This window comes from Emiliania huxleyi, assembly GCF_000372725.1.
Source record: "Emiliania huxleyi CCMP1516 unplaced genomic scaffold EMIHUscaffold_5, whole genome shotgun sequence".
Classification (NCBI taxonomy): Eukaryota; Haptophyta; order Isochrysidales; family Noelaerhabdaceae; genus Emiliania; species Emiliania huxleyi.
Genome location: NW_005198244.1, coordinates 153,382 through 163,242, shown reverse-complemented (window position 1 = coordinate 163,242; position 9,861 = coordinate 153,382). Strand labels below are relative to the sequence as shown.

General features: G+C 64.4%; 4 protein-coding genes across 4 annotated transcripts in view; 2 read left to right on the top strand and 2 right to left on the bottom strand.

The window, feature by feature from the left end:
* Positions 1-2,121, top strand: part of EMIHUDRAFT_448101 (hypothetical protein) — a 2,868-nt gene extending 747 nt beyond the window's left edge. The window contains exons 2-9 of the mRNA XM_005766884.1: positions 131-203; positions 419-504; positions 721-766; positions 843-1,005; positions 1,074-1,189; positions 1,257-1,303; positions 1,433-1,624; positions 1,705-2,121. Of these exons, the coding sequence (XP_005766941.1) occupies positions 131-203; positions 419-504; positions 721-766; positions 843-1,005; positions 1,074-1,189; positions 1,257-1,303; positions 1,433-1,624; positions 1,705-1,790 (809 nt within the window). The 3' untranslated portion in view covers positions 1,791-2,121. The remainder of the gene's footprint in view (positions 1-130; positions 204-418; positions 505-720; positions 767-842; positions 1,006-1,073; positions 1,190-1,256; positions 1,304-1,432; positions 1,625-1,704) is intronic.
* A 1,057-nt stretch (positions 2,122-3,178) lies between these two features.
* On the bottom strand, positions 3,179-3,541 carry EMIHUDRAFT_308609 (hypothetical protein; the record flags this gene model as incomplete). Its single annotated transcript, XM_005766883.1, has 1 exon — positions 3,179-3,541. One exon carries the CDS (start codon positions 3,539-3,541, stop codon positions 3,179-3,181), a length of 363 nt encoding a protein of 120 aa, XP_005766940.1.
* Positions 3,542-4,933: 1,392 nt separating this feature from the next.
* EMIHUDRAFT_461488 (hypothetical protein) lies at positions 4,934-6,459 on the bottom strand (the record flags this gene model as incomplete). The annotated part of the gene is made up of 2 exons (XM_005766882.1): positions 4,934-5,331; positions 5,794-6,459. Coding segments are annotated over 2 exons (1,064 nt in total), but the record flags the coding sequence as incomplete, so codon positions are not given.
* A 1,444-nt stretch (positions 6,460-7,903) lies between these two features.
* EMIHUDRAFT_96235 (hypothetical protein) lies at positions 7,904-9,121 on the top strand (the record flags this gene model as incomplete). Its single annotated transcript, XM_005766881.1, has 1 exon — positions 7,904-9,121. The coding sequence occupies one exon, from the start codon at positions 7,904-7,906 to the stop codon at positions 9,119-9,121; it is 1,218 nt and encodes a 405-aa protein (XP_005766938.1).
* Positions 9,122-9,861: the final 740 nt, after the last annotated feature.

Sequence of the window (9,861 nt, the reverse complement as noted above, 5' to 3'; positions counted from 1 at the left end):
TTGGGAAAGGGGGGGACCCCATTCCTTCAAACCCCGTCCCAGCCCCGTCCCGCCCCATTTTTTCCCAAACCAAACCCTTTCCCTGGTCCCTGGTTCACCCCCCCCCCCCCCCCCTTGCCTTCCCCGCTTCAGATCCGCAACCCTGAAGAGCGGCTGTTGCGGCTGCAACTCACCGGCGGACGCTACGACCTCCTCACAAACAAGTGAGCCCCCGAGAGGAGCCGAGAGAGAGGGGCCGAGAGGAGCCCAGAGGAGCCGAGAGGAGCCGAGAGGAGCCGAGAGGAGCGGAGAGAGAGGGGCCGAGAGGGGCGGAGAGGAGCCAAGAGTACGACTCACTCACTGACAAGCCCCACCGCCTCCTCCCAGCGGCGCTTGCCCGTCCCCGCCCCTCCCCACCAAGACCGGCGCGTGCCCTTAGGTTCCCGCTCTTCCCAAAGCATATGCTGCTCGTCTCGGCGTCGCTCGTGCCGCAGCAGATGACCCTGCCGCACCTCCGCTCCGTCGGTGAGCTTTGAGATCTGGGGAGAGAGGGGGGGGGAGGGAGAGAGATGGGGCAGCAGATGACCCTTCCGCCCAAGCCGTGCCCATGGCGAGCTCATGTCTCCCCATATCTCCCCATATCTCCCGTTGCCTGGCGTGCTGGCGAGGGCTCATATCTCCCCGCATCTCCCCCATATCTCCCCACATCTCCCCATATCTCAGCCGTTGCCTGGCGTGCAGGCGAGCTCATCCGCCCCTCCTCCTTCTGCGCCTACTTCAACTCGTGGTGCGCCTCCCTCCGCCTCGGCCTCGGCCAACCTCCTCCCTCTTCTATGCTGCTCGAGTCGACTCTCTTGTGGCAGGTGCGCCTCCGCCTCGGTCAACCACTTCCACTGCCACGTCATCGACGAGCTGCCGCCGGTTGCCAAGCTGGCCCTGGTCCCCGGCGCGGTGCTGGCGGGCGGCGTGGAGACACTCAGGCCGGACGGCTTTCCGGGGCACTGCTACGTGTACGGATGGTCGCAGGTGGGCGAGGGTGGGGCTCCCCCCCCCCCCCCCCCTCTCAAGGCACCCCTCCCCCCCCTCTCTCGCAGGTGGGGGAGGTTGGGGCCGCAGTCTGGGCCATGCAAAAGGCGAACCAGCCTCACAACCTCCTCTTCTCGCCCAAGCACGTCTACGTCTGGCCAAAGCCGCTGCAGCGGCCCGCGCGGTGCTTGGGCCTGCGGAGGCGGCGAGGCTACTCCAACAGAGTGTCATCTGAGGTGAGATGTTGTCAGGTCGTGGGACCTCTACCCAGAGACAGTGGGCGGGCCGGAGCTGCTCGGTGCCTGCCGCCCCCCCGCCCCCCATCTCCCCCTATCTCCCCCCTACCTCCCCCTACCTCCCACTACCCCCCACTACCTCCCCATACCTCCCTATACCTCCCCATACTTCCCCATATCTCAAACCCTAGGCTCCTTCACTGTCTACCTCCAGCCAGACTTCGACAAGCTCACCGCAGAGCACGCGGCCGAGCTCTTCGCCATCAACACCGCCCCCCTCCCCGCCATCCGCGCGCCGCTGCCCCCGCGCATCCGCTCCGCAGATCCCGCCGCCGACGGCCGCGCTGCGGACGACTCGGACGCGCCCATCTCTGACGCGGGAGGTGCTTCGCCGCCCCTTCGCCGCCAGCGGTACCGGCTGGTCCTCGAGCCGTGACCCGCTCCCTCACCCTCGCGATGATAGGCAGCCGCCGCGCTCTCGCCGCCATCCGCCCGTCCCAGTCGCTCGACTCGGCCGGCTCCGTTCTCTGCGATGTCCTCGTCCGCTGAGCCGCGGGGGCGGTGTCGGCGGCGGCAGCGGTGTCGGCGACGGCGGCGGCGGTGGCGGTGTTTCCCCCGGCGGCGGCTAGTGGCGTGCGATGCTGCTGTACCCTCTCCCCTCCCCGATTCGATGGGGCCCGTTTCTGTCGAACTTGCGACCCCCCCCTCTTTCCGGTTTTGGAGAGCGTTCTCGGGAGAGTTAGTTGACGCGCAGTGTCCGGTGCACTGTCTGTGGAATGTCGTCACGCCCCGCAGCCAGGTCGCGGGGGTTGTGTTTTGTCATACTTTTGTGCATCGGTGCTCGCTCCTTCTCGTCCAATAAAATTACTCTGATTCTATTTCGGTTTCCGCCTCACACCACACACGCAGACGCACAACATGGTTGGGTAAAATAAATAAATAAAAACGACGTACTGTGTGGAGAGGGGTAAAAAGGAACAGGTCCCCCTCCCCGCCCAGTAGTAGTCTAAGACTAAGTTCTGAGCCTCGAGGCTTAGCGGGTCTAAGTGTGTGCCCTGGCACGCTGGGGCCAAGCTACAGAAACAAGCTTTCAGTGCCTACAAGTGTAGGCACTGGATTATCGTGCGCGCGGAGCGCGCTGGTGCTACCCGGACACACGCGCGGAGCGCGCTAGCTGGACACACGCGCGGAGCGCGCTAGCTGGACACACGCGCGGAGCGCGCTAGCTGGACACACGCGCGGAGCGCGCTAGCTAGACACACGCGCGGAGCGCGCTGGCTAGATACCGCGCGGAGCGCGCTGGCACCTATGTGCGCGGAGCGCACCGCGGTACCGGTAGAGTCTAGACACATGAAGACAGTCTGTTGCAGTCAGTTGTGGCCACGCTGCTTCGAAGCTGGCCTGACGTCGTAGCACGCGTCTGGCAGCGCTGTGTCTCTGCCTTCTTCCGCGTCATGACCGCACCCCGCTGCAGCGAAGCTCCAATGCCGCCCCTCTGTGCATGTGACCTGTCGTTGTGGTGAAAGCGGTCGCCCCAGTTCTCGAGCGCACGGTTGATGAAGGGCACGGCGACGGCCGCATGTAGCGCCCAGAGACACGCGCGGAGCGCGCCGCTGTAGAACACGCGCGTTGCCATTTGCTTGTCTGTTTTGTGGCCTCTTCTCTCGTCTGTCGGTGTTTTGTTGGGGTTGGAAGGGGTTGGCGCGGGGGTGGAAGGCCACCTCCAGAAGCAACTACAACGTGTTCGAGTCTCAGCATATTCGTCGTCGGGAAGTGGTTCCGATACGTGAGTCTGGAACACGCTGACGGTAAAGAGGCCGCAACGCATGGCCTTAGCGCATCTCTCAAGGAGATCGCTGCAGCACGGAGCAGCGTCAAGGGAGCTGGCAGTGGTTGGAGCGACTGCGATGTGGAGGCAGAGCCAATGCATGCTCAAGTTAGTTTTGACGCTGCGGACGACAGGATTTGCTGGGGCGGCAGCACGCCGCCTGGCATGTCTCGGCTCGGCGCCGAGGCACACAGCCGCTGCGAGGCAGCGGCGGCAAGGCGCGCGGCGGCGGAGGCACCATCGCCGGGCAGTCTCGGGGTGGCGTGGAGGGCCACTCGAGCTCTGCCGGCGGTGCGGTCCCGTCGCCACGCGCGGGCACGCGACGCGAGGAGGCGTCGCCGAGGGCGTCGACGAGGCGCTCGGTGAGGCGCGGCCGCGGGCCGTGTCCTCTCGGAGCCGCGGAGGCGCCGCTGCAGGCGGCGGCGGCGAGAGCGAGGTCAGCAGGCAGAGCGGCTGTGGCGGTGAGGGCCATGCGGACTCTGCTGCCGGCTCGCTCGCCTCTCTCGAGGACGCGACGGCCGGGGTAGCCGTCGCTGCAGCCGGCGGCAGTGCGCCGCCTGACGAGCCGCGTCCGTGGACAGCGGCGAGCACCCGCTGCTGGGCGCGGTCAGCGGCATGGATGAGGCGACAGCCCTATCGCCGGGCAGTCCCTGGATGGGGTCAACCGCACTGGAGCTTGGCACGCGGCGCAGTCGCAGTGCAAGGACCTACGATGGTGATGGTCATGGCCGTACACGTCGCGCTTCTACTGAGCTATTGGAGGGGCACTCGACACAAGGGTGGGCCCTCGTCTCGAGGTGGAGGTCTCGGCCGATTCACGCGCGAGACGGTGGATCGACCTCGACAGGATTGGCGATGGGATTGTGCTGTCTTCCTCCTCCTCCGCCGTGTGCCGGGGAGTCGATCAGGCAGTTCACCTTAGGGGCTACGGGTATCCCCCCTGGCTATACTTTGAGATTAGGCATCAAAAGTGGTTCACAGTGGAGGCGGTCGACGTCCTACAGGGAGTCGGCCGGCGCGAAGCGACGACCGCCGAGCTTTAGGTCGCCGACATCCAGCCGGAGCTGCGAGTCCACACGGAGGCGTCTAGGGCGAATTCACTGGGACAGTGATTTTGCAGAGACTACCTCATTTGCTGCTCCCCCCATGAAGGGGGGTTTGTGTGTGGGAAGCCAAGGGAGGTTTTTGGCTTCCCACATTTGTGATGCGATTCGACCTGCTTTTGATCGGTCGAAAGCAGGGGTCGAATCGAGAGAGAGAGACGCGAGAGCCCAAGGGCGGCCTGCAGAGCCTCTCTCTCCTGCCATTCTGCTTGTCTGTTTTGTGGCCTCTTCTCTCGTCTGTCGGTGTTTTGTCCCACCCACACCCCCTGACGGCATTGCTCTTCCCGCCCTGGGGTTGTGCTGTCTTCCTCCTCCTCCGCCGTGTGCCGGGGAGTCGATCAGGCAGTTCACTTTGGGGGCTACGGGTATCCCCCCTGCGCTGGCTACTTTGAGTTAGGCATCAAAAGTGGTTCACAGTGGAGGCGGTCGACGTCCTAGATCGCCCACGACCCCCGCGCCCCGCGCCCGCGAGCGCGACCCCCCCACGCGCGCTCGGCCGTGCGCCCCCTGCGCCCTGGCGTCAACGAAAAGCTTGACTCACTGTAATCTGTACAAATGTGAGGACTACTGTCTACTCACCATCGGATGGCAGTCAGTAGCATGCCATAATAGTGATGGCAATGGCAGCCAAACCATATCTCGGTCTGGGGAATCGCAAGGGATAGTCCGGATTCATAGGAGCTCCGAGGCACCCAATCAGCTGAGAGGAGTTGGCGCGCGATGCCACTCGTGCTCGAGGCCACGCTTCATCCGCCCACCCCTCAGGGCGACACTCGCCCTGAGACGGAGGTTGGCGGGGTGGGCCCGCGATCTGGCCGGCCGCCAAAGAGCGGTTTCATGTAGTACTGGTCCAGGATGCGCCAGGCCCCGTGGATTGGGCTGGTGAGAGGGGCGCATAGCTCCCGTTGCGAGCCGTGGTCGGGAAGGGTGAGCTCTGAGCTGCCTAGCAGCGGCACGAGCCCAGTCGACCCTAGGCCCGACCCCGCCTCGTGTGCGGGCGGCGCGGCGCGGCTGAGCTTGAGCGCGCGGATGAGGGGGGCGGTAGCGGGTGCCAGCAGGAGGTTGGTCCCAATGACGATCGAGAGCGTGGTCGTGATCATGATCTGCGCGCGCTGAGCGGGCATCACCTCGTCGTCGGCGTCCGAGCCGACGAGCGTGACTGCGAGCGCGAACGAGATTGGACCGCGGAGGCCGGATCAGCGGTCGCATGCGCTACACGTATGGCAACCAGTGTATGCCTTTGAATATGTTTCGTATTTGACTCGCGGGTGCGGGAGGCCGTCGCTTGCTCCTTTCGAACCTCAGTCGAGGTCAGGCACTTGTAGTGCAGTTGGTAACCTCACATCCAGGGCCTGCTGGAATGTACCATACCAGCAAAAAGTCCGAACCCACGGCAACAGTGTGGCGCTCGCTGGCGGGGCTCGGTGTCAGGCATGGACGTTCCGCCGCCACCAAACGACAACGACGCGCCTCCACCGCCACCGACCGAGGCCCCTCCCATGGACGAGGCCACTGCCGCCGCCTACGCCGCATACTGGGAGGCGTACTACGCCAGCCCCGAGTACCAGGCATACGCGGCGCAGTACGCGGCGGCGGACGCGTGCTGCACTAGCTGCTGCACGAGCGGGCGCGCGCTTGATGCAAGAGTGCGTCCCCTGCGCCGCATAGCCCACGAGGCGAGTTGACCCGCCGGCAAGGCCGCCCTCACGGCTCGCGTCAAAGCCAAGCCGCGCGTCGCGAGCCGCCTTGAGCGCGAGGACGGTCGCCATGCTGGTCCCGCTGACGAGGAGCCCGCCGGCCGAGGCTGGGAACCCCATCATCTCCTTGCACCACGTCAGCACCTGCCGCTCGACGTAGATCCCGACGTGGTCCCGCCCGCCGCAGTTGGCATTCATCGCGGCGCCGACGAGTTCTGGAAGCACACCGCCGGGGCTGCCGCTGCCGTGGACCCAGCCGAAGAACCGCGGGTGTGTGTTGCCGGCTCCGTACGGCAGCAGCGCCAGCAGCCTCTCGCACAGCTCTCCGTGCGCAAGCCCGTCTTCTGGCGGTACCGGCGCTCGCAGAGCCTCCTTTAGGTCGTCGGGCACCGGCGTCCAGACGCGACCCTCCGACGCAGCCTCGAGTTTGTCCAGCGACGCGTCGAGTACTGCATGCGCGCTGGCGCGGAGAGTGGCCCAGTCAGCAGGGTCGAGCGAGGTCGGGCTCAGAGAGCCCATGCCGCCAGCACCGCCAGCATCTGAGCCGGAAGTGGCGCCACCACGGAGCCACGCGAGCGAAGTGAGCATGGTTGCAGAGGAGGACAAAGCGTGCCAAATGCGTGGCTTCGCGAAAGAGAAAAGCACGAGGACAGCGAGGGCGCTGTGGGGCAACTTGGAGCACTTGGAGTGCAGTCATTAACCGCACGCCCAAGGCCGGGGAGCTCAGAAGCGCACTCAGCGGGCCGGACGATTGTTATCGGGTTGCGGGCAAGAGAGCCCTAGGTCGCAGGCCATAACACTGCCAACAATATACCTAAAACAAATAACACGGTCTCAACGGAATCTTGAAAGTTTCGATCGATAATTCAATGGCACGGACACGGAGGAGGGCTTCCCGATCCCGAACCGCGAATGGTCGTTCGCGTTTGCCCCACGAAAGGAGCGCGTTACGCATGAGCGAGCCCGGGCCGCGGAGCCCTGTAGGTGGACGCGACACGGAGTACCTGGATTCTTCAACGAATGGAGCGTCGTCGTTGGCCCGCGCGTCGCCAGTTGTCGTGGCCAGCACCTTGACGGCATCTGTCTGCCCCTGCTACTACCCTCGCGCACGGCATCTGTCTGCCGGATATTCTGCTCGGCTTTTGTGCTGCAACATCAATCCTCCATGCCGAAGGGACGGCCGACATAACTACCGTCCACGTGACGTGTGTGTGTGACGCCATCAGGAGACCAGGGCGAGCAGACATGCCGCAGTATCCGCCGTGTATGTGGATTATCAGCTTGGTTCTCAGGGAGCATGAGCAGACTAGTGGGATCCACCCTCGGAATATCCCAACGGCTCGGAGCAGAGCAAATCTCGAGAGGAGTGGAGGCGAGAGAGCCAGTGGTGCAGCCATTCCAGGGCAAGCAAGATGACTAGCTCCTCATTGGTCGGTCGTCAATCAAGCTCGCTGCTACCTGGGTACCTCAAACACAGCACGTTAGCAGTGGCCTACTCGCGCCCAGCATCAAGCGAATGGCGGAAGCGATCACAGAACGGTCTCTCTCGACCTCCGTTTCGGCGCGCCTGCCTGGCTCCGAAACCGGTCACTCCCCGACAAAAGTGTCGCTTTCCGAAGAAATCTGTCACGTGCGGGAAGCCTGGAAAGTTCGCACTTCGTGTTTCACGCGGCCACTCCGGATGGCACACAGCATGCTGGAGGCCGCCCTCTCCTCAAACGTCCCCAAACCAAGGTCGACCAGTCACGCCACCTCTGCGCCGTAAGTACGACCGACTAACTACCATTCGACCGACTACGAGTGCATAAAGATGTCGAGAGCGCACGGCGCAACGCGCACACGACCCGTCTCCAGGCAACGGCCAACGCGAACCCACCCGCCGCGGAGGGCATCGACCCACTCGCAACCCGGCGGAAAACGCGCAGAAGTACCCGGCGGAACTTTTTGCCGATGAGGGCTGCACCCCTCTGCCCGGCCATGCTGCCGCAGCAAGCGGAGCAGCCGCCATCGGCGTTTTCGGGCGCGCCCGCGAAGATGCCATCGGCCACAAAGCCACCGGCACCGGCACCGGCACCGGCCTCCCTCGCGGATCTCCTGCCGGGAAAGCATGTCGAGGGCGACTGCGGTGTTGACGCGAGCGTGCCGCCCGCCTGGCTCGACCGCGCCAAGTATGCGCGCGGACTGGCAGCGTACCGCGAGTACTCCTTTGGGATTGGGCTAACCTTCCACTTTTCCCTTGTCCTGGGCTTCACCAATAGGGCGCTCGTCCACATCCTCGAAGACTCGGGCGGCTCTGGCACGCCGCCGCAAGCATTAAACCGCTACCTTGACACGGGGAAGCACATCACCTGCTGGCTCACCGGCGACGTTTTCGGGACCAGCGACGCCGCGTACAAGAGTGTCGAGCAGGTGCGAGACATCCACAAGGCTGTCCGCAAGGCGCAGGAGGCCCATGGCAAGACGCTCATCATCAACCAGTATCAGCTCCCAATCACGCAGATGGCGTTCGTGGGCATGGTCGCGCTCGTGTCGGACAAGCTCGGGTTCGCACTCAGCGAGAGCCAGCTTGAGGGCTACGTGTACCTCTGGCGGTGCATTGGCCGCCAGTTAGCCGTCGAAGATAGGTTCAACCTCTGCGGAGGCGGCGCGGAGCGCGTGAGGGCAATCACCAGGGAGGCCAACAAGAGCGTGGTGTTCCCGCAGGCGGCAAAGCCTTGCAAGGCGTTCTACGACATGGCCGACGCTTACATTGGCGGCATGAACCTGCTTTTCTGCGGCCTCCCGCTTCTATCGGTGCGCTCCACCATTGCGGTCTCGTACTACGCCGCTGACAAGTGGGACGAAATGCCGTTCGAGCTCTCGGCGCTCGACTACGTCCGCTATCTTAACTATCGCTTCCTTTTTGTCGCGATGCGGTGGCTGCCCTTCTTCCAGCGCCTTGCGAGCGCCTTGCTCGTGGCGATCTGCCTCGCGCAGCGAGAGTGTCCGTCTGGCCCACCGTCTTCGTGCCCCCTTGGTGGTGCTCCGGCCGGCATCTGCCCCGAGCTCCACCCAGCGGGTGGCTGCCCGGGCGACCCTCGACCGCTGGGCGCCAAGACGCGGGCTCTCAGAGCCATGCTCCTCACCCTCGTGTTGGGCAGCGTGCTGTTGGTCTGGCTCTCCACGGCCTTGCTGCTGCTGATCGCCGTGCTCGCCGCCATGTGGACCGGGCTGGCGCTCTCCGGCCTGTCGGCTGCGGCGCTGCTGGCGTAGGCTGCTGCGCAGGCCAGAGAGGTGCCTCCCCAAACCGGCGTTTAAACCTTCAGCGACGACGGAAACGGTGCGTTCAGGTTTGGGTCGCCCGTGGCCGCGGCAGGAATAATGCGCAGGACGGCGAGGGGGGGGGTTGTGCCGTATTAGAGGCTCCCTGGTGCGGCAGATAGCCGGAGAGGAACCGAGGATGCGCACAGGACGGGCTGGACAGGGGAAGTCGGTAAGTGGGACTGCGTGCTAGCCGGCTCACAGGTCGAGACCGGCGCCTTGGCGCCTTGTGGCTGGTTTTATGCGCTCGCTTTCGTGGTGGCTTTGTGGCTGAGGTGGCTCTGCACACGTCTCATAACCGTAGGCTGTAGTCTCCTAATAGACCAGGCTGTTACCGCTACGATAGACGACTAGGACCTATTTTAAGGAGAGGAGTGTGATGCGCTAGCCGTCGCCCACCCTGGGGAGTCTGCCTCTTCGTATCTCTTTTCGCAGTCTCTCGCCGCTTCTCGCTGCAACCTTCATGCCACCTCGCGGCCGTCCCACTCTCGTCGTTCTCTCCCTTGTCACTTCCTCCTCTGTCGCGTCGTTCTCTTCTGCCTCGTCCTGCGACGCCGCCGCCTGCCGGTCCCTTGTTCTCGCGGCTTCTTTCGCCTTTCGGCGCACACACCACACACACACCAAAAAGTAAGTAGGAAATTTTTTTTGAGAGCGCCTTCGTTGTTAATAGTACAAACCCAATGGTCTCTTGC